Source organism: Pollachius pollachius (genome assembly GCF_949987615.1).
Source record: "Pollachius pollachius genome assembly, chromosome: 16".
NCBI classification, from domain to species: Eukaryota; Metazoa; Chordata; class Actinopteri; order Gadiformes; family Gadidae; genus Pollachius; species Pollachius pollachius.
Genome location: NC_136949.1, coordinates 4,647,962 through 4,670,633, shown reverse-complemented (window position 1 = coordinate 4,670,633; position 22,672 = coordinate 4,647,962). Strand labels below are relative to the sequence as shown.

Sequence of the window (22,672 nt, the reverse complement as noted above, 5' to 3'; positions counted from 1 at the left end):
ATCCGCTTTCAGGGATGTTTCTCCGGACATCAATCCCGAGATCTATGATTTATTAATCTACACAATTATTTTTTGACGCGTATTTCTCGTCCGCTTTCCAGGCTGGTGAACGAGAACGAGGTGAAGCAGTGGAAGGAGCAGGCGGAGACCATGAGGAAAGGTGCGTTTGATCCACCACTCGGCCCCCCAAGAGCTCTCTGATCCATCGCGACACGCCCCTGTTTAACCGATGCCCCCCCCCCCCCCCCAGAGCACCACGAGCTGCAGCAGAAGTTCGACAAGAAGGAGCGCGAGTGCGACGCCAAGACGCAGGAGAAGGAGGACATGATGCAGACGCTGAACAAGATGAAGGAGAAGCTGGAGAAGGAGAGCAGCGAGCACAAGAACGTCAAGCAGCAGGTGGCCGAGCTGACCAATCGGCTGCACCAACTCAGCACCGTACGTCCCGCCCACCGCCGCCACCTCTCAGCCAATCACAGCTCCCCTGTGTCGACGCAGTGGCGCTTTCGGCCAATCGCTGTTAAGCGACCTGTTGAGGTGACATAGAAGGATAAAAGGGGATGGAAGGAGGAGGGTGGGGGTCGGTGAGAGGATAGGGGGGCACTTGTGGGTGTAAGTGATGAAAGGGGACGCAGAGTTGTGGGTTTGAACCCCAATGGGCCCCATTCTACCGGGAGGCACCCTTGAGCAAAGACATCGTAGCCCCCTTTCTTAGCTCCAGAGCTGAACAGAAAAGGTTCTGCTGAAAATTTCTGCTAAATGAATAAATAGTAGTAGCAATTAGAACGTAAACTATTTGCAAATATGCAACCAAAGACATGATACAAACACATTACATACTGTGATCTCATTACTGGTATCCTATTTCAGTTTATCTACAGATTTGAAGCCTGTGACAGTGAGTTGGTAAGAGCATTATCTCCTGGGAGTCATGGTCATGACCGCAGGGCGTTTTTTGATGTGTTTAGCGTGGGAGCTGTTATAACACACAGACGCCCGGTCATAAACGCCTGTTTGTTTGTTTGTTTGTTATTTGCTTGGTAAGATAAGATGATCCTTCTTGATCTTAGACAGGAAACGTAGTCACGGCAGGAAGTGCGGGACAGTAGTAGAATTCTAAATGCAAATAAATAAAAGAGATAACCCAAACTGCAAAAAGCACTTAGATCGACACGAGAAGAGCAGTATAATTATTTGGTGCTGTGCATTAGGTTGTATCAATCGGTGTGTTGTGTTTGTTTCCCTCAGAGGCAGGCCACCATGGTCCCGGGCGGGCCCCCACTTCCCCCAGGGCCCCCAGGGGGTCCCCTGTCTCCACTCCCTGCGACCAGCTTCGGGATCCCTCCTCCTCCTCCTCCTCCCCCGCCGGCCCCGGGGGGCATGATGCCCCCTCCCCCTCCCCCACCCCCTCCCCCCGGCGGACCCCCGCCTCCCCCGGGCCTGCCTGGATTCGGGATCCCCCCTCCCCCCGGGGCCCCCCTGGGACCCTCCATGAAGAAGAAGAACGTCCCCCAGCCCTCCAACGCCCTCAAGTCGTTCAACTGGAACAAGCTGGCCGAGGTGAGGAGGAGTGGAGCAGGATACGTGTTTTTAAGTTCCTCCGAAGGCTCCTTGACCCTAGAGGAAGTTCCGGCAGTGAAAACACACATAGTTCCTCCAAAAGTTCCTTGTTCCTCGGGAAGGTTTCTAGAGTGGAAACGCACAGAGCTCCTCCAAAGTTTCCTTGTTCCTGGAGAAAGTCCCTGCAGTGGAAACACAGAGTTCCTTCAAGGGTTCCTTGACCCTTCCTGCGTTGGAAACACAGAGTTTCTTCAAAAGTTCTTTGACCCTAGAGAAAATTCCTGCAATGGATACGCTCAGAGTTCCTCCAGGATTTTTCCTTGACCCGAGAGGAAGTTCCTGTAGTGGAAACCCAGAGTTCCTCCGGGGTTCTTCCTTGAACCTGGATAAAGTTCCTGCAATGGAAGCGCTCAGAGCTCCTCTAGGATTCTTCCTTGACCATGGGGAAAGGTCCTGTGGTGGGAACACAGCTGAAGGGCCAGGGCAGGGGCCAATTTTAAAATGGCATGTAATCACTAATCCCTCTCACACCTGGTGGTAAAATGGCTTAGTCGCACTCATTCTATTTGTTAAGAACAATCCAATATTAAAATCCAATACTAAACGGCCCGCTGAGCAGAAAAGAACATTCTCCCGACAGTAGCCTAGTCAGAGTACAAAGCCATTATTCCTTCATTAAAGAATAGATATACTGTATCCAAAGCAAAAACGATTTCACAAAGTACTTTTGTGCAGTTCCTCGTCAGTAAAGAGTAGTTGTGTCTCTGTCTCCCCCTGCCCTTTACCGTTTCTTACTTTATCCATCCGTCTATCTTATTGCATGTGGCTCAGGAGGTAGAGCGGGTTGGCTGGTAACTGGAAGGTTGCTAGTTCAATCCCGGGCTCCTCCTAGCCGGGGATAGAGAGTGTCGAGTGTCACACCACAGTCGGTGTGTGAATCTGCGCATGAATGAATGAATGTTGGGCAATATTGTAGAGTGTTTGAGTGGCCAATGGTTAGAAAAGCACGATAAAAAATGCAGTCCGTTTATCTTAGCTATCGTCCCAACGTCCCAACACCCAAAGCCCCCATCATCACCACGGTTACTCTGATCATGTTCCCCCTCCTCCTGTCCCCAACAGAATAAGCTGGAAGGTACGGTGTGGATGGACGTGGACGACGCCAAGGTCTTCAAGGTGCTGGACCTGATGGACATCGAGAAGACCTTCTCCGCCTACCAGAGACAGCAGGTAGCTCACGGGAGAGCCCCACGAAGCCTCCAGCTGCTCCCGGTGGTGTAATGGTGTACTTCTCCACCTCCTGGGTCCTTCTGACAAATTGAGGCTCGCCACACTTTGCTTCGGGCCTGTGTAGCCGCTTTCAAAGTGTCTGAGATACAGATCAACGCTGCCTCACCAATGCTTTTTTAAATTGACACGCACAAAAAAATGAAAATCTGAATAATTGCATGTTTTTTGCATTTTGGACACCTTGAAATCCCTTTGGTTTTTCTGCCTCACAGCATGCCAGTGACATACTATTATATTGGTATTACAGAGAGGAAAAGAGGCCGATATTATACAGAACGGTTCATGCACTAATGTCCATCATCACTAATTCCATTTTTACCTTCAAACCAAACCACCCGTCGCTTTCATCGGTTTGACCATCCATCCGATGTGTTTGACACGACTAAAGTACTGGCATGACCCACTAGACGAGAATGCCCTGTATGCGTCTAGTGTCTGCTTACTATGCGTTTCAGTCTGGTCATGAATTTGATAGTGTGTGTGTGCGAGCGAGCAGCTATCAGACCAACACAGGCTCCATTTAAAAATATCCCAATCGAGCGTCCTCTGGCCTTTATGGAGCCTTAAATCCAATGGCCCATGCACAGCCAATCAGGTCGCGCCAGGAAGCGCTTTTAATGGAATTACACCAAACGATTAATATCCAGGCTATAACTGTAAGCTATTAAAAAGCAGCGGATGTGCCCGATGAGTCAGGCTCCAAAGCAGGTTTCTGTACAGCTCCACCTTCACTAAGACGGTGCTCTCTGTGTTGGTCTCACGGCTAAGAGTAGCGAGCACACCGGCTGAAACCGGATTCTCCGGACCGACCGCATTTCTGTTTGTGTTGAGTCGTGCGCCAAGCATGTCGAAAACCGCCCGCTGGCTCGAGAGAAACGCCCGCAGGCACGCGCCGAGGTCACGGCCAGCCCCCCCCCCCCCCCCCCCCCCCCCCCCAACAACAGACCCAGAGTCTGTCCTTCTGCCCCGGCGCTTTGTCTCCATGACGACACCCCCTACTCCCTGGCCGTAGCTGTTTATTGTCACTTGAATGCTGAGCGTGCCCTGTTTTGATTTGCTCTGCTTTGACCTGTTCTAACGAGTGCCCACGTCTTCCTTGCTTCTTGCTTGCGTTTTAGGACTTCTTTATGGTCAATAACAACAAGCAGGTGAGTGCCTGTTGATTCTTCTACCTCACCATCATGCCCCCACACAAGCCGAGACAATCAGGGGTGTAAGAAAACACGTTACCTCACAGTTCATCCAGTTAAAGGTATACTACTTGGCAGTTGATTTTACTGTCCCCCTTTTTTATTTTACTCTGTTTTCATTCAGCCCGAATTTGATTACATGGGCTTACTTATATCGTCTTCATTCATTTGATTACCAAATTGGGCTCTGTGTAATAATCTTGTCGCAGCCACACAGCCAGCAAACTCACCTGGGAGCGCATGTTTTGGGTCAGTGGCGTCCCAGCAGGGTGGAGTCTGACCCCTTCTCACCTCCTCTGACAAAACAAAGTATACCTTTAACCCTAACTCTGAAGCATGTAGCACGATAACTTAACCTCAATCCACACACGTCAATTTTAGATTTCAAACAAAGAAAAACTGTTTTTTGAGGTGTAAAGCACATTTATTATGAGGAACATTTTCCATGTCCACTGTTGTGTCCGTGTTGATGAATGTGTATTCGATGTGACTGTTTTGGTTCGCCTCTGTCTGGGAGAGTATGTTGTAAAATGTTGGGTTTGGGGTTATTTTCATTTGATTTGAAAATCAAATCCAGAATAACAAAATACCATCCAATAGTCTGTGCGAGTGTGTGCTTGTATGCGTGTACAAGGATGGTGGGGCAGAATAGAACAGTGTAGTGACTAGGGTTTCAGTTTCTGTCAGGGATCTTGATCTATTCGTTTTCCCCTTATACACACTAATGTAGCGCCCACTGAAAACTGTAGCGTGTCCGGTACAGGACAGATTATCGTAGCTCTGCTGAGAACCGCTGATCCGAACGGCTTCACACACCGGACACTGCACTTCCTCGAATCCTCAGCAACACCCTTGCCAAGTGTGAAGTCGACCGGATGAAAGGTTGTCGAGCAAATCCAAGAGCACCCAGACATGCAGAGACTCCTCTAATTACAGTTGGATACGTATAGCTGTCTGTGTATAACGTTGACCATTGGACATGATCAGACGTTAGCCCCATCAGAGGGAGTTTTCATTGACGTAGAGATATCGACCGGCGCTTTTGTCCGGTCATGCGTAGCTCCACAGTGGGCTTGTGGGCACAACAGTAGACAAACAGTGGAGGGAAACAATGCAATCAAGGGCTTTTGTTCAATCGAAGTTAAATCATGAGTCACCAGAGGCCATGACTGGGCCAGCGCTCTGGTGTTCTGTAGCGGGAGAGTGTACTGGCAAGTAGGGTGCTGGAGTTGCAGGCGAAAGCTGCCGGGTTCAATCCCCAAAGTCCGCAGCCTGACTAACCCTGTAGGCATCCTAAGAACAGGAGGCCCTCAGCCCTCCAGGTTATGTTCAGATGTAGATTGATGCTAAAGACCGGTTTGCAGACGATGATAAACGATGATAAGCAGGGCCTTATTGAAGACTAGTTTAATTTAGTTTACAAAATTGTACTTTAAACAAAGTTTTCCACTGAGAAAATTCTAAAAGTGAGCGTGTGTGTGTGCGTGCATGCGTGCGTGCGTATGGGAGTGTTTCTTCAGATTGAGACGGATCGTTCCATGCTTCCATCCTGTATTAATTCCTCCTATCTGTAACTCGCAGAAAGACGTGGAGGACGACATTGGGACCGCCAAGAAGGTCAAGGAGCTGTCGATTATCGACGGCCGCCGGGCACAGAACTGCAACATCCTGCTCTCGAGGTACGGGCTCGACAGAACAACAACAATAATCATGATAAATTGTATTTTAAAAGCGCCTTTCAAGGTACCAAGGGACACTGTACAAATAAAGTGCATTGAGTCAATAAAAGTACAAACATCGTCAATAGCAGTAACACACATGATCAGATAACACTGACGACTATGGACATAGTTGTGTGTTTAATGTAGTAATTCTCATCAGACAAGCAGGGAGCAATGTTTTGTGGTTGTGTGATTGTGGTTTTCTAACAACCTTTTCATTGCTTGTATTGCTCTGTGTCGCTGTCGGTTGGGTATTTGGTACATCAGAAGGGACACCAGAGGAGTCATGGGGATCTCCCCACCATTGTCCGTGCTTTTTGCATCGTTCATTAAAATCCACTTCCCGGCTTATGCTCCTGATTACTGGGATGTTGGTAACCAGTTTTATTGCAGCATATCGAAGCTGTTGCAACATCACTCGGGTGTTATTTATGCTAGCATTATTTGTCTGCCCATTAAGGCACTATGATTATCGCACTTCTAACAGTTCCTGGAAGCGACCGTGTTGAATCTCAATGTTTCCCTCGAGCCTGTTACTCGCCCTTTAAAAAATGCTTAGTGTGGTGTCGTGTAAGGTTGCCCGTGAAGCCCTTTGAAAACCCGGCGGTTTCAGGCGGTCAACAAACAACAGACTTGAAGTGACATGTAATCCAAGGAGATGGTTCCTTCGGGTGGGTTTGTTGTTTTTTTTTTGATGGGGAAATGTGTTTGCGCACCGCAGGCTGAAGCTGTCCAACGAGGAGATGAAGCGAGCCATCCTCACCATGGACGAGCAGGAGGACCTCCCTAAAGACATGCTGGAGCAGGTGAGGGCTGAGCCCACACGCACCACCGCACAGGCCTTTGTTCGGAGACACTGGGCAGACGGGGCAACGGAGCAGGGAGAGAATGGCGCTCAGAGTTAATGCGCCCTCGAGCAAATAGATTTAAAAAAAAAAAATCTGTTTGGCTTTCAGTGGTTTGAAAAGACACGAAGGAGATGGAAATGGATTTCGTGGGGACAAATGTAGAATCACGGTGCGCTTTGTTTACGTGCTGTGAATGCAGTACAGGGACACGTGATAACAAAAAAAGAAAGGGATTGTAATCAAAGATAAATTCACGACAAATTTGCTTTAGGTTTAAGTTTTATTTTCTTAATCTCGTTTAATAACCCATTGTTGACCTTTCTGTGTGTGTGTGTGTGCCTGCGTGCCTGCTGTGTGTGTCTTCCTGTGTGTGTGCGCTCGTTTGCGCCTGTGTGTGTGTGTGTGTGTGTGTGTGTGTGGTAACGCCTGTGAATCATTAACCCCTCTGCTCCCCTCTTACCCCCCCCTCTCAGATGCTGAAGTTCGTCCCGGAGAAGAGCGACGTGGATCTGCTGGAGGAGCACAAGCACGAGCTGGACCGCATGGCCAAGCCGGACCGCTTCTTCTACGAGATGAGCCGGTGGGTGGGGCCCCGCACACAGAACCCATCCCACACCCACAGACCCCCCCCCCCCCCCCCAGACCCAGCTCCCTCTAAGACCCCCGCGAGAGCGCTTTCACACAGGAAAAACCAGACCTTTAACATTTTAACACGCGCCTCCGGATCTGTTAAAACGGTATTGGCCCCTGCTGCAAGATCACTTAGGTTTGTTAGCTAGCCTTAAGCGAGTGGTCCCACAATGCACTGCTTCCAAAGCACTTAAACAACGGGTAGGAGGGAGAGGTCTCATTCCGATACGAGGCGGAGGCAGGTAATTACATGACACTCTATGTGGTGGAAAAGATCGGTCTTAACTTGATCCATTTGTGTTGCGCAACTCCTACGTACGTTCCGGCGTTCGTCGCTGTAATAACAGTTTTCCTTTGCCCAACAGTCGCCGACAGCTGAGCGTTTTGTAAACAATATCTGAGCCGGTTCATAGTAACGTGCCTTAAAGGGACTGCGGCATATCCCTTTAACTAAATCATCTAGAATGAATGAAGGGATTGTGTGAAGGTTTAGGAAGTCGTAACACCAAACGTTGGTTCCCTTGGCGACGAGGATCATGTGCTGCCCAGACCCGAGGGCCTTTCGGGCCCCACTGCCCCTCAGTTATTACAGAGCGCGCACACACACACACGCACGCACGCACGCACGCACGCACGCACGCACGCACGCACGCACGCACGCACGCACGCACGCACGCACGCACGCACGCACGCACGCACGCACGCACGCACGCACACACACACACACACACACACACACACACACACACACACACACCGTGTCCTCATGGTTTCCATACGCTCCAAGGTTGAAGCTGGCCGCGTTCATTAAAGGAACACTAAAGCCCAGTTAGAAGAAGAAGAAGAAAAAAACAATATATAGAGATTTCATTTTTTTCACACATGTTAAATTACCTGACTGGTTGATTCATGACGGGGGTTTTTTTCTTCCTCTCCCCAGTCTAAGGGTTGACCTTTATCGACTTACAAAGAAAATCGGTATAGTCAGTTTTATAGTTTATAAGACTTCTCTAACCCACATTTTTGTTTAAATGGTAAGCTTATATAAAATATATATTTGCGTCTCTTTCCTCAGGATAAACCACTACCAGCAGAGGCTACAGTCGCTGTACTTCAAGAAGAAGTTTGCCGAGCGAGTGGCTGAAATGAAACCCAAAGTTGAAGGTGAGACCAACGCTAACTCTGTTTCTATTAGATGTTTGGTGGGCTGTCTCCCTGTCTGGCTGAGGCCTGGACATTCACATCAGAGATAATCCGGTCAGTGGCTCAGATCGCTAGTGCGACCCCCCGTGGAGGTTCACATGACACTCTCTCTCTCAGTAAACCCACCTTTCTCTCTGCTTCCATCGTTTCATCCAAAGCGACTTAGAGAAACAACAATATATCGCGTTCCGAACAGTAAGAATGTTTATAGAAACAGCTGCCATGCACTTAGTATTGTTAGGTTAACCCATTACCCTGTAAACAACAAAGATATCTAGGATAAGACGGTACTCAATGCTAAGCACTATTTTTAATTGCCAGGACGTACAGTCCTGTCCTTAAAAGCACAGAAAGTCCATAAAAAATAAATTTCATTTAACACCATTCGAAACCAGAAACAGTGGAAAGAGTTGCCTCTGGTCAAAATACATGCAGAGCACCTCCGCTGTCCGACCCACTGACGGTGTTCTCCGCCCCCCCAGCCCTGACCAAGGCCTCCAAGGAGGTGCTGCACAGCCGGAACCTGAAGCAGTTGTTGGAGGTGGTGCTGGCCTTCGGGAACTACATGAACAAGGGCCAGCGGGGCAACGCCTACGGCTTCAAGGTGTCCTCGCTCAACAAGATCGCCGACACCAAGTCCAGCATCGACAAGTGAGAACACCACGCCCTCCTCCTCCGTCACCTGCACGCTCCCGAATATAGATATAGATATATATATATATATATATATATATATATATATATATACCTGAAATGCACCCCAAATTATATTTACCTGAAAAGCAGCCCGAAATATATATAGCCGAAACACACCCCGAAAAATATATATACCCGAAATGCACCCTGACATATATATGCCCAAAATGAACCCAGAATATTTATACCCAAAAGGCACCCCGAAATATATTTACCTGAAATATATGTACCTGAAATGCACCCCGAAAAAAATGTATATCCAAATTGCAACCAAATTTATATATGCCTGAAGTGCAGCCCGAAATATATATCCCCAATATGCACCCCGAAACATATATAACCCAAATGAAAACACCTCGACCCCTATATAGAGCTCTGCTTGATTCCAGCTTCGCCACAGACGGTTTGTACGTTAGGGGGTCGGAGCACCTCTTCATCACAAAACAGGAGATGATGTGTTTTCAGGATTGCCATCTCGTACTTTCACGTTCGTTTACATTGTTGGGGAAATTGAAAACATGGTGCCGGGTTTGAAGTCGTAAACCCCCCCCCCCCGAGCGGTGTCCGAGTTTCACCCGCCGCTTGGAGCGATTTACATCTCGCAATAAAACAAACGTATAAAAAATAAAAAGTGCAAAAATTGGCAGGCAGGGGGGGGGGGTCTGACTGACCATGCCTTTGATCATCGTGGATACGAAACGTCGGTCTTCAACGTCCAGTCTCGCCGACCAGGTTTCCCAGCGGCAGCTCGCGGCCGTTAAAGTCCTCCAGTACGTCCACCCCCCCCCCCCCCCCCCCCAGGGCCAGTGTAACCCCCAGGGGGGCCCTCTTTATGGGGGCCAAAGTCACCAGATGGTGTTCTGATGCATAGCGTATGTGATGGCCCAGCGGTCCGGTCCGGGCCAACAGAAAGATGTCTTCAGTGTAAGAATGTCTCATGTGGAAGGGCTAGGGGAATGGGAAAACGAAGCCCCCTGACCTGTGTGTGTGTGTGTGTGTGTGCGTGTGCGTGCAGGAACATCACGCTGCTCCACTACCTGATCACCATCCTGGAGACTAAGTACCCCAAGGTGCTGCTCTTCCAGGAAGAGCTGCAGTGTGTCCCCAATGCAGCCAAAGTCAAGTACGTTACTGCGGCAACCCGACACTAACCCCAACCCCATCTTTCACTTTTTTTTTAAATTGGGGCCCTTTTTAAAATGTATCTCATAGAAAACACCTTCTCATTTATTTATTTATTTATTCTTTCATATACATATATCTATTTTACATGTTTAAAATGTTTTATGTTGAGTTAATTAGAGGACACTTTTATCCCCAATTACTTTTTAACAGGCCGAACGGCATGTGTCAGGGCATCTTGCTCAAAGATACCTACATGCAGGACGGGGACATCGAACCCCCTAACCCCTTGTCCTGTGCTTTCTGTTCCCCCTGCAGCATGAGCGAGCTGGAGAAGGACATCAGCAACCTGCGCAGCGGGCTGAAGAGCGTGGAGAGTGTGAGTCCATAGCTGCTGACTGCTAACACAACGCAGCCCCTGACTTCAATACTATCACCCTGCAGTACCTACTGTTCACTATTCATTAGTCCCCTTTAAGGTTGTAGCCCGCAGGTTATGGCAAGGTTACATTGGGGATCAAACCCGCAACCTTTCAGATGGGAGTCTAGTAACAGCCACTAGATTGTGTGGGACGGTTAGGATAGCGACACACTGTGCTTCTCTCCTTGAATCCCACCAACGTTCCTCATCTTCAACATCTGTGTGTGTGTGTGTGCGTCTTTCCGTGTGTGTGTGTGCGTGTGTGTGCATGTGCGATGTCTCGCCCTCAGGAGCTGGAGTTCCAGAAGAAGCGACCGCAGGAGGCCGGCGACAAGTTTGTGTCTGTGGTGAGCCAGTTCATCGCCGTGGCCAGCTTCAGCTTCTCCGACGTGGAGGACTCCCTGGCGGAGGCAAAGGAGCTGGTGAGTCCGCCCTGGGTGTGTGTGGTGCGGTACGGGGGGGGGCGTGGTTCTGGGGTTAGAGTCGGTTATCACCGTGGGGGTCGACAGGTCACTTCCAGCTGGGGCTTTTTTACAGGGCTTTTTAATGATCCCTGCAGCCCCAGGAACTTCCAGGAACCCCGGACGTTAATGCGGCCCCTGGAGAACCTCTGCCTTCCGCTCGGCTAGAGTCGGCTCCAGAGCGGCCTTCAGTGTGGGGCCAGAGCTATCCCCCAGCAGGTTATTAGCGGCGGTTATATCTGTGCACAGCAGCTAGTATATACATCAGCCCGATGCTACTAGCTTTGGGAATTCAAATAAACATTCTGATGTGATTCTCGGTTCGGTTTGTGAGCGGTCCTCACAAGCAGAATGTACTGAAGTGGTCTCTCTTGGTTCAATAAAGTTTCATGCAGGCAGGGCATTGGAAACCTTGAAAAACGATGTACTGACAGCGGTCGCTGTTTATGCTAGCATCGGCGACCCTTTCGTGGGAGACGCGCAGCTTGCCTCATTTCCGAGGTGTGAAAAACCTTCACGATGCTTTCCGCTCCCCGGGTAAACATCCTCGCACCCCACCTGGAAACAATTCATTTGACTTGACGCCCCCAGCGTCGCCTGTCACAGTCTCAAAAGGCAGTGGAGCGCAAAGTCAGCGCATGTTTCAGTGTGCAACCGAGTCACCAACACGCACACACACACACACACACACACACACACACACACACACACACACACACACACACACACACACACACACACACACACACACACACACACACACCTGTGCTCGGGTGTTGTTGCGGGCTTGTGTGTGTGTGTTCAATTTTCATCAAAGCCTAACGAGACACAAAGCGAGTTTTGACCATTGTTCCTTGAATTCCACATGACACATAACCATAGGGTGTTGGGTTTCACCCCTCACCTCCCGTATCCCCGACGCCAGCCAGCACACACACACAGTCCATCGGCCTCGTGTCACCGTGTTCGTGGCTCGACGTAAACATGTGTTTATCTATGTACTAACAAGCGTCGACGCGGCCACGCCCAGCCGCCCTTGACATAAACATCGTCTGAACCCCTATGATCTCAGCCTGGTTCCACATCTGGTCTCTCTCTGCCTCTCCAACTTCCACCCCGTAACCAACAAACAAGCGGCCCCCGCCTGAACCCGCGGGGCCCCGGCTGCAGTCATTAGCCGCGCGGCGCCGGCTTCAAAGCCGCGCAATACCGCTAACGAGGGTCCGGCGTAGAGCAGGCTTTACAGCCGTACGTTAATCTGGTCCCAGGATGTTACCGGGCCTCCACCCCGGGACTCCATCCTACACCACCCCGACCTCCACCCCAACCCTGACCTCCACCCTACCCCATCCTGACCTCCGCCCTACCCCATCCTGACCTCCACCCTACCCCACCCTCCTCCCTACCCCACCTAGACCTCCACCCTACCCCATCCTGACCTCCACCCTACCCCACCTAGACCTCCACCCTACCCCACCCTCCTCCCTACCCCACCTAGACCTCCACCCTACCCCACCTAGACCTCCTCCCTACCCCACCCTCCACCCTACCCCACCCTCCACCCTACCCCACCCTCCTCCCTACCCCATCCTGACCTCCACCCTACCCCACCCTCCTCCCTACCCCACCTAGACCTCCACCCTACCCCATCCTGACCTCCACCCTACCCCACCTAGACCTCCACCCTACCCCACCCTCCTCCCTACCCCACCTCCACCCTACCCCACCCTCCTCCCTACCCCACCTAGACCTCCTCCCTACCCCACCCTCCACCCTACCCCACCCTCCTCCCTACCCCATCCTGACCTCCACCCTACCCCACCCTCCTCCCTACCCCATCCTGACCTCCACCCTACCCCACCTAGACCTCCACCCTACCCCACCCTCCTCCCTACCCCACCTAGACCTCCACCCTACCCCATCCTGACCTCCACCCTACCCCACCTAGACCTCCACCCTACCCCATCCTGACCTCCGCCCTACCCCATCCTGACCTCCACCCTACCCCACCCTCCACCCTACCCCACCCTCCACCCTACCCCACCCTCCTCCCTACCCCACCTAGACCTCCTCCCTACCCCACCCTCCACCCTACCCCACCCTCCTCCCTACCCCATCCTGACCTCCACCCTACCCCACCCTCCTCCTTACCCCACCTAGACCTCCACCCTACCCCACCCTCCTCCCTACCCCACCTAGACCTCCACCCTACCCCATCCTGACCTCCACCCTACCCCACCTAGACCTCCACCCTACCCCACCCTCCTCCCTACCCCACCTAGACCTCCACCCTACCCCATCCTGACCTCCTCCCTACCCCACCTAGACCTCCACCCTACCCCACCCTCCCCCCTACCCCACCTCCACCCGGCCTCCCCCCCTACCCCACCCCTCTGACGTAGTCTCCCGGGTCTCCCCTCAGTTCGTGCGGGCGGTGAAGCACTTCGGGGAGGACCCGGCCAAGATGCAGCCCGACGAGTTCTTCGGGATCTTCGACCAGTTCCTGCAGTCGTTCTCCGAGGCGCAGCAGGAGAACGAGAACATCCGCAAGCGCAAGGAGGAGGAAGAGCGGCGGGCCAAGATGGAGGCGCAGGTCTGTGTGTGCGTGTGCGTGTGTGTGTGTGTGTGTGTGTGTGTGTGGGTCAGGAAGTCAAAAGAAGCCACTTCCTGCTGCATATTTAACGCTGAACTAGTTTCATGTTGTCTCATCAAGCGGCTTCATGATGTCTCAGGAAGGTCGCGAAGCCACTTGATGTAGTCCTATTGGACTAAGAAGCAGCTTAACATCATCGTATTAAACTCGGAAGCAGCTTCGTGTTGTCCTATTGAACCAAGAAGAGGCTTAACACCAGCCTCTTCAACTCAGAAGCAGCTTAATGTTGTCCTAATCAACTCAGAGGCTGCTTCACGTTGCCATGTTAAACTAAGTTAAGTCAGGAGCAGCCTCCCGCTGTCTGCGCGCTAAGGCAGCTGGCAGTCCGCTCCCCAAAGTAAATGTGGTGTCCTCTCTCTCTGTCTCTCTCTCTCTCTCTCTCTCTCTGTCTCTGTCTCTGTCTCTGTCTCTCTCTCTCTCTCTCTCTCTCTGTCTCTCTGTCGCTCTCTCTCTGTCTCTCTCTCTCCCCCCCCTCTCTGTCTCTGTCTCTGTCTCTCTCCCCCCTCTCTCTCTCTCTGTCACTCTGTCTGTCTCTCTCTCTCTCCCCCCTCTCTCTCTCTCCTCTCCTCTCTCTCTCTCTCTCTCTCTCTCTCTCTCTCTCTCTCTCTCTCTCTCTCTCTCTCTCTCTCTCTCTCTCTCTCTCTCTCTCTCTCTCTCTCTCTCTCTCTCACTCTGTCTGTCTCTCTGTCTCTCCCCCCCCCCCCCCTCTCTCTCTCTCTCTCTCTCTCTCTCTCTCTCTCTCTCTCTCTCTCTCTCTCTCTCTCTCTCTCTCTCTCCCTCCCCCCCCTCCCTCAGCTGAAGGAGCAGCGGGAGAAGGAGCGCAAGGCGCGTAAGGCCAAGGCCAACGGCGAGGACGACGGCGGCGAGTTCGACGACCTCGTGTCGGCGCTCCGCTCCGGCGAGGTGTTCGACAAGGACCTGTCCAAGATGAAACGCAACCGCAAGCGCATCAACAGCACCACCACCGACGGCGGCCGCGAGCGACCCGTCACCAAGCTCAACTTCTGAGTGGATGGAGGCCTGTCTCCACCCCCACCCTCCGACCACGTGACCAACCCCCCACACACACACACACACACCACGTGAACCCCCCCCCTCCCGCTCCTCGGAGGAGGCTAGGCCGACCTCCGAACACATAGGAGGGGGAGGGGGGGGGGGGGGGCGCATTCCACCGACGCCTTCTTCGTGGCCGCCTTGTCGTCATCATCGTCATGACAACCATGAAACACGTCCTTGACCCCCACCCCGACCCCCCCACCACCCTTTTCCACGTGCTCACTTTTCAGTTGATTTTGTTTTGTGGTACGTACTTTGAACGGAGCTCAAGCCAAATGATGTCATGACCAAACTGGACCACGGGGGGGCGACGGTGAGACACTCTGAACATTCCCACAATGCAACGTTCCTGTGCGGAGTACTGCGAGGGATACTAGCAGTGCTGAACAGAGGAGCGATGGAAGAGGTGGAGAATGTGGTCCGTGTATACGGGGCGAGCCCTGGCTGTGTACCCCCTAAACAGAGAGATTGCTGGGGAAAAAACCTTCCAGATATTGTTCATCCTCCGATAATGGGAATCTTAACATGTGTGTGGTTTTTATATCTATGGTGGATCGCGTGCAGATAATGGACTGCTTCCCAATAAATATATATATATATATATATATGGGGACCATTTTGTATGTGAAGATTTGATAGATTGAAAGAAAAAAGGAGAAGGGGGACGCTATTACGCAACGGAATGGTGCGAGAGGAGTTTTTTCGGAGGACTGATTCCGAAGTATCCCGGGACAACGTCTGTTGGCTTGGCGATCGGGCGAACCGACGCTCGCATGCTTCGCAACGGGAATTCCCAGAGGTTCAATTTTGAGAGCGACGAGACTCAACGAAAGTTTTTCTATCAAACATTGTCGACATGCAGCATTTATGGATTTGATCACTGTATGTTTGAACTTTTAGTGTTAAGAGCTGGCCTTAACTCTATTGATATTAATTGTTTAAATGGGTACGTTTAAGGCCTGGGCCTGACCTGCAATTCCTCTATCAAGTGTGGACACTCATGTGTGTCGCTTAGATGACGATGCATATATCTTTATATAAGGTTGCGTGCTTGTTTCTCATGCATAGATCCATACATTCATACTTACTATGCTAAACTCTACCCAGTCAATGCAATACACAAGCTCTTCCCCCTCACTGGATTTCCTCCCCCCTTTTAAGTTGTTATTGGATAGTAAAAGTATGTTATCAATATATTGGCAGGGTTTACAGTGTGGGAAAACAGAAAAGCCATGTTCTTTAAAACATATGTCAAGTGCAGCTGATGTTTTTTCGTTGTTGGAGGAACGAAGCAAAATCATCAGTTGAAGGCTAAATGTCGGATGTGAGAAACCTCCATTGGATTTTTATAATTTAACAGCCTTCCATTGTACTATGACCCAACCTTAATAAATGGGAGTTAACAGTATGGATTATTTTTTCGCAAACCTATCTGAAACTAGAAACGGACTATTTTGAAAACTTGCCATCTGGCGCCCTCTGGTGGTCAAACGGCTGCCAGTTAATTTCGGCCACACGCAAGCAGAGATTTATACAAAACTCAGCAGACCTGCTTGAACTTATATAACTGCTCGTCCAAAAGGATGTTTTTACGGTGATGTTTATTTAAAAAAAGGCAAAATTATTCACAGAGTATAGCCTGAATTACATTGGCGATCATTTGAGGAGGAAACCGTTGGTGAGCTCGTCGTCGTTCTCCCGGACGAAGCGCGACACGCCGGTGTAGAACGCCCGTCCAGCGACCTCCACTACCACCGCCTTGAAGTCTCCACACGTCGTCTCCTGAATGGAAATTATACAATGATATCTTAAATTATGTCAGCTGTTGAACCCTGGACCATTTAATGGAGCCAGAAAGGTATATACACCATTTGCCGATTTTATCTGCCGATTTTTGCCGACCAGATATAACGGTATCGCCGAATATGTTTGCAGATATAAAAAACTTTAGAAATGGTGTTCTGTGAATCCTCTTCTGTGCTGGTTGAACCTTTAAAATGCTTTAACTGACTACATTCACTTAAACAATCCCAACACTGAACTGTTCTACATCATGTTCTGTGGGAAGATAAGTTTTACGACAAAGCAACATGGGAGCTGCTCCAGCCCCAGGATACCATATAGAATAACGGCCGATATATCTTTATTTTGAATAATGATCGATATCTGTAATTTTTTACATCATAATGTTGGCATCGGCCCCTTAAATCGGTTATTGGTCGGGCTCTACCATTTAAGTCCTGATCAAATGCTTTTATCTTCAGCGACTTAAACACGTTTTTCCCCGACGTCATTCAGGCGCAGGTGTCGGGTCTAAAACCTTTAGGTATCTTGCTCAGGGACGCCTGCAGATATCAGGGCTTTGAACCGAGAAACGGTGGACCCTGACCACCCTGTGTCGCAATCGAAATGCTAACGCTCATCTCCATGGCTACAAAGAACGGTCACATGACCGCAGCAGCCCGGATTACCTGGACGGCCTTCCCGGTGAACTCTGACCCCGTGGCTCCGCTCCTGAAGGCCCGGGTCTGGTTCAGGCCGATCAGACCCCTGTGGTGCTGCAGGGCGATGCGGGCCGTGACCCCAGAACCAGTCGGGCTCCGGTCCACCTACATGTGTGTGTGAGTGTGTTTTACATTTAAAGCACACCAAAACTAAATTAGTTGTCTTAAAAAGGTAGCCTAGACTTAGATTTATTTTCAACAAATCAAAACACACAATTTTCATGGTGCTCTCTCTTTGTCTCTTTTAAAGCCATCCTCTGGTGTTTTATTTAGTGTGTGGGCACCTTGCTGAAATGTATCCTGCATAATGTTTTACAATTTAGTTACAGAGTAAACACTTCTACAGCACTAAGGTGATGGGTCAACTGCGATGTTGGAGGGGGGATCAAACCCATAACGTTTCTGCTGGGAGTTAAACACCCTAACCTCTGCATACCTGAGCTTCGGCGAACACACACATGTTGGCCGTGGGGTCGGAGGAGTACGCATCATTGCCGTCGGTGATGATGGTGCCATATAGGAACGCTAGGTCATCACTGGTCGGATGGTGAAGTTTCACCTGACAGAAAAGGCACAATAGTATCCTAGGCTACCACTCATGAACAGTGAGAGCCATGCAGGAACGTAGGCAGAGTATTCCTGGAAATACGGTGTTTAAAACGTCTTGGCTTTCACCCCTGGATTGATTGAGCCATGGATGGATGGTCAATTTTAAACCAAGTGGAACAAAGCAGAATTGACTACAGTATTGCAAGGTTTTGATTCAAAACCACTAGAGTTGAACAAAAAAAATGAATAGGTCAACCTAATTTGCTAACAATTTATACCTTCATGGAAATAATACATAATACACATTTCATTACCAAAATATTGGCTGCTAAATTAGATTGAGAATATCTCTTTTTTCTGGTTTCATGTCCGGGTAGTGTAAAACAGCAAACACCCCCATTCAGACAGCTGAATTACCTGGGACTTGACAGCCTTTGTAACTGCGGTCGCTGCATCTACCAGATCCCGGGTCCTGGATCGACTCACGTCCAGGCCGAACCTCTGGGCACTCACAAAGGCGTAGAAAGCCCCTCCATAGCTGATGTCCACCACAACATCCCCGAACCCCTCCACTGTCACGGAGACATCTAGAAAACAAACGGCATCAACAACCACCACCACCACAACAAGCTGAACTCGGTAAGTCTGTGTCTTGCAATTGAGTGCATTCATAGAAGTAAACAATGGGCCCCTATTCATATGCTTTTCTTTTTCAATAACTACACTATGTGAACCACAACCTGTTGCAAAGGCAAACGCGGGCACACTGTGGAACCTCACGCCCCCGGTCTTCCCGTTCGAGTACTCGACGAAGGCCTTGACGAGCCCGCAGGGACAGTGGATGTTGACCTGGGTCTCCGGGGAACGTGGCTCTTTCACCAGCTTGTAGTCCAGGGCGAAACGTCCCAGCGCGATGACGGCGTGTCCACACATGGTGCTGTATCCCTCGTTGTGCATGAACAGCACCCCCAGGTCCGCCTCCGGGAGCTCGCTTGGCACCAGCAGCGCCCCGTACATGTCGTAGTGGCCCCGGGGCTCGAACATCAGCGCCCGCCGGAGGTGGTCGAGGTTCTCCCTGACGTGACGCCGCTTGGACAGCAGGGTGTCGCCGGGGATCTCGGCGGGGTACCCGCTCAGGATGACCCGCAGCGGCTCGCCGCCCGTGTGCATGTCCACCACGGACAGCTCGTAGCCCCCGTCATTCGGTGGAACCTGCAACTCCATCTCTAGACAAATAAAACAACCGATAAATCGAAATACTATACTATAATTCCACCGAATGGGTTGGCCTCTCCAGTGTAGCGGAGCGTGGGAGTGAAGTTGAGAAGTGGGCGGGTGTTGACCCTGGGCTGCCATTGGCTCTTGGTCGCATCAGCTGAGGAGCGCTTAACTCGCCCTGTGTCTGCACGGGAATGTCAGACTCGTAAGTTTATTCACTATTTTCATTGTTAAAATGTATTCAATTAACGATGATCGATACATTTGAGGCTGCCCCATTTCATCCAATGAACCGAATGGTAGAACACTTAAGGTATGCCGACATAAACGAACTCAGCCCTACCATGTACCTAACCACAAATGCTGTGTGTATAACTTTGTTTATACATATAATGTATGCTTCATTTTTTCATAACAATATTGGAAATTATTGCTTTGTAATACTTCTGAGTTTTCCATTTGGCTACACGTGGTAGCCTAGCCTGTTTTGAAAGATGGAAGAGTTTCTCATTTAAATGTTTCAAATTTGCCAGCGTTATCCCGAATGATATCCGAATGATATCCCGCTTATCCCTTGAGATGTTAGCTATTGAATCTTGGGAGGGCATTTTAAAAGATAAGGTTAATGAACTTGACCAAACTCGACTGTATATGTAGCATAGCTAGGCCTAGCGCTCACGAATCACACCACGAGGCCTATTCTATTTTAACACGTTTGGCACTTTTCAGAGGCAAGAGTAAGGACCTCTGAGGACTTCACACTCTCACCATGGCAACTGTTCCCCTAAAAAAGCATGTCTTCGGGGGTAATTATAATGACTTCACAGCCTGTGAAGTGAACAACCTGTGCTTTTTCACTTGCAGTAGGACGACGTGTCAACCATATGACTAAAATAGGAACAACTGATACCCAGGAAATCATGGGGTACGCTGGCACCATCCATCAGCGGTAAGCTTTCTAGGGACTCCCCGAGAAGTCTCTATAATGATTGTACAACACAATAACCTCACTGTGGTTCTGCTGCCCGTGGTGACAGCCATTGCTGTATTCACCTAGGGGTATTCACCTAGGTGAATACAGCAATGGCTGTATAATGGCTGTAAAGCGCTTCTGAGCTCTAAATGACCCGTTAGTGTTAAGAACCAACATGGCCGCTCGTGGAATAAGGCCCATTCTGGGGACGTGTTTGGTAGAAGTGTCACTCACTACACGGGGCTAGAGCAGAATTCATAGCTGCCGTTGATTAATCGTTTGTGAACGATATGTACCATGCAGTGTTTTCACTTGGAGCTGTTTGTGGTTAGCAATTAAGGGGAAGGGATTGAGGAAGGATGATGTAGCACTCGTCTATAATGAACAGACTGTGCCTTTTCACTCCCCATGGAACTCGCCGGAAATTAGACAATAAACTAGGAGCAACAAAGAGCACGGTAGTATCTTAGCAGGTGGCACAAAAGCTCAGGCTGTGCGGACAATCAGGCAAGAGGTAAAGTGTTCCCTGGGAGGTTCTGTAATGACAGTGGTCCTTAGGAAACGGTCCGGTAGATTAGCTTCACCGCGGTTGTAGCCGGCTGCACAGGGCTTAAAGAGAGTGGGTGGCAGATAGGGTGTCATTAAAGGATAAATTGGTTGAATGCAGTATTTAAGCTTAAGTTACTGTGGTGTCGTCCAGAATGGATGCTTTTTGTGAAACAGAATCAATCGGTGTTTGTCAAATACTCTCCCTTTTAATGCCTGAACTGAACCGGTTAGTCCTCCGGTAACGGTGCAGATGTCCAGGGACTAAGCAAGCAAGTCCCTTGTGTGGTGTATATAACATTGTGGTGGTATTGGGAATGACACATTAGCCCTGTTCAACTACAAAGAGAGCAGACACATTTTCGGCCCACGTCACAGAACTTTATGTTTGAGATCGGCCAATGCCACGGCACGATTAATTCGAGCATGAAAAGACAAAGGAAATACAATGATAGAGGGTCTTGAGAAAGGTTGAGGCTTTGTGCTGAGAGACAGCACAAGGATGTCCACTCGCTATAGCGTTTATCTATGTTACTTTTGATTTAAATTGTGGGTTAGTATGGCATTCAGTAGAGGAGATCAAACAAAGTGTTGAGAAGTAGGCATTATTCCTTATTTCTTTTCATTTCCATAACCGATTGTCTGGATGCATGCAGCATAAACCTAATAATACTGAAGGAGATAATTATATTTTTTACGAATACTGGTACAGGCCCGCAGGAAATTCGGCATCATCATGAACAAAAGATCCTCACAAAATAAGAGCAACTTCTTTGACATTTTCAGCCTGTTTCAGTGAATGCAGCAGTACCCTACATCTGTTCAGATTTGCATATGGTGTACAGTAATCTATTAAAACATTGCATGTGATTACCCCAAAATCTGATCTTAAATTATTACGTATATCCTACATATGATTCATATTAAATTGAAAAAAGTTGTTCATGTAAGTGCAAGTTCAAGTTTATCATGTGGGAAAACTACTTCTATTGGAGCTATTTAAGCTGTAATACTATCTATTTTAGCTATAAGGTAGCAGATTAAAATTGTTGACCAAGCAAATCTAAAATGAGAATAAGTTACAATTAAATAACGCATAAACAAAAATAAATAGATTATAGTCATAATAATAATTTCTAAAACGTTTTCATGCAGAAGGTTCAACCAAATAATTCTCGTAACAACTTGTGCAGACAGCAGTCATCAAGAGCACATTGTACATAGCCTCTTCCTGTCTAGTCAGGCCACGTTCATCAATGACAATGGTAATGCTATAGGGAAGGGGATGGCTCATGGGATCATCAGTACTTCAATTAAACGAGGAAACATTTTCTTCCAGGCCGACACCTCTGACAGCAGACAATGACTATCAAGACCCCGTTCACTCCCTTGAAAGTATAAGGCACACGTTTGATGGATCAGATTGTTGACAGTACAGTTATTGTTGTCATTTTGGGAGATGAGAGCACCAAGGTTGATGACGACAATAACTATCCTACCTACAGAATGGTCTGACTTGGTGGACCCAACCCTGTTGGGTGTTTGGCCTGCTATGCCATTTTCTGGTCAGAAAATGATTGTGACCAAGACTTGCATCCGCACCTTGTTTTCACCGTATCACCACCAAACCACGTTAGTCAGTGGCTAGTGCTAGATCACTTGTGTGTAGTATGCGTCATTAGCCTCTTTGTAGATAGTGTGCTTTTATAAGACTTTTCAAGCCTATTTGAGTATAATTCGTTTTATCAAAAATGCACCATCAAACCTTTCTCTCATATCAACCCAACCTGCACATCAGGGCGACCCCAAGTGGGGTCTCTACCCCGAGTTGGGGGAACACTCTAACACTATCTGACCTGAATATACTGAATATATGTGCTCCGTGCATGTAGCGCTAAATGCAAGGGGATCAAGTTGCTCGTTTGGTGCAGGAGCTGCTTGATACCATTTCGGCCAGCATAAAGATATATAAATACTAAGGTTTCCATTTACCAAGGAAGACCGTTCGACGCAAAAGTGCTGCTAAAACTA

At 49.3% G+C, this 22,672-nt stretch overlaps 2 protein-coding genes across 4 annotated transcripts in view; one reads left to right on the top strand and one right to left on the bottom strand.

The window, feature by feature from the left end:
- The window catches only part of daam1b (dishevelled associated activator of morphogenesis 1b), a 56,548-nt gene extending 40,289 nt beyond the window's left edge, over window positions 1–16,259 (top strand). For 2 of the 3 annotated variants that reach the window (XM_079753712.1, XM_079753711.1), the window contains exons 12-26: window positions 102–160; window positions 251–438; window positions 1,249–1,560; window positions 2,683–2,790; window positions 3,969–3,998; window positions 5,622–5,719; window positions 6,483–6,567; window positions 7,083–7,189; window positions 8,315–8,403; window positions 8,925–9,093; window positions 10,154–10,261; window positions 10,579–10,639; window positions 10,972–11,103; window positions 13,565–13,735; window positions 14,591–16,259. In XM_079753712.1, the coding sequence (XP_079609838.1) occupies window positions 102–160; window positions 251–438; window positions 1,249–1,560; window positions 2,683–2,790; window positions 3,969–3,998; window positions 5,622–5,719; window positions 6,483–6,567; window positions 7,083–7,189; window positions 8,315–8,403; window positions 8,925–9,093; window positions 10,154–10,261; window positions 10,579–10,639; window positions 10,972–11,103; window positions 13,565–13,735; window positions 14,591–14,803 (1,930 nt within the window). In that variant the 3' untranslated portion in view covers window positions 14,804–16,259. The remainder of the gene's footprint in view (window positions 1–101; window positions 161–250; window positions 439–1,248; window positions 1,561–2,682; window positions 2,791–3,968; window positions 3,999–5,621; window positions 5,720–6,482; window positions 6,568–7,082; window positions 7,190–8,314; window positions 8,404–8,924; window positions 9,094–10,153; window positions 10,262–10,578; window positions 10,640–10,971; window positions 11,104–13,564; window positions 13,736–14,590) is intronic. The other variant, XM_079753713.1, reaches the window with a different exon arrangement.
- Window positions 16,260–16,322: 63 nt separating this feature from the next.
- Window positions 16,323–19,163, bottom strand: l3hypdh (trans-L-3-hydroxyproline dehydratase). Its single transcript, XM_079753714.1, has 5 exons — window positions 18,645–19,163; window positions 18,322–18,491; window positions 17,792–17,914; window positions 17,323–17,460; window positions 16,323–16,633 (listed from the first exon to the last, which is right to left on the bottom strand). Exons 1-5 carry the CDS (start codon window positions 19,126–19,128, stop codon window positions 16,508–16,510), a joined length of 1,041 nt encoding a protein of 346 aa, XP_079609840.1. The 5' UTR covers window positions 19,129–19,163; the 3' UTR covers window positions 16,323–16,507.
- Between the last annotated feature and the right edge of the window lie 3,509 nt (window positions 19,164–22,672).

Excerpts from the sequence above, each read along its gene's own strand:
- l3hypdh (XM_079753714.1), bottom strand. The coding sequence starts at position 19,128 with ATGGAGTTGCAGGTTCCACCGAATGACGGGGGCTACGAGCTGTCCGTG. Across the intron at positions 17,461-17,791 it reads GTGTGTTCGCCGAAGCTCAG|GTGGACCGGAGCCCGACTGG; the intron begins GTATGCAGAGGT and ends ACACACATGTAG. Across the intron at positions 16,634-17,322 it reads TCACCGGGAAGGCCGTCCAG|GAGACGACGTGTGGAGACTT; the intron begins GTAATCCGGGCT and ends ATTTCCATTCAG.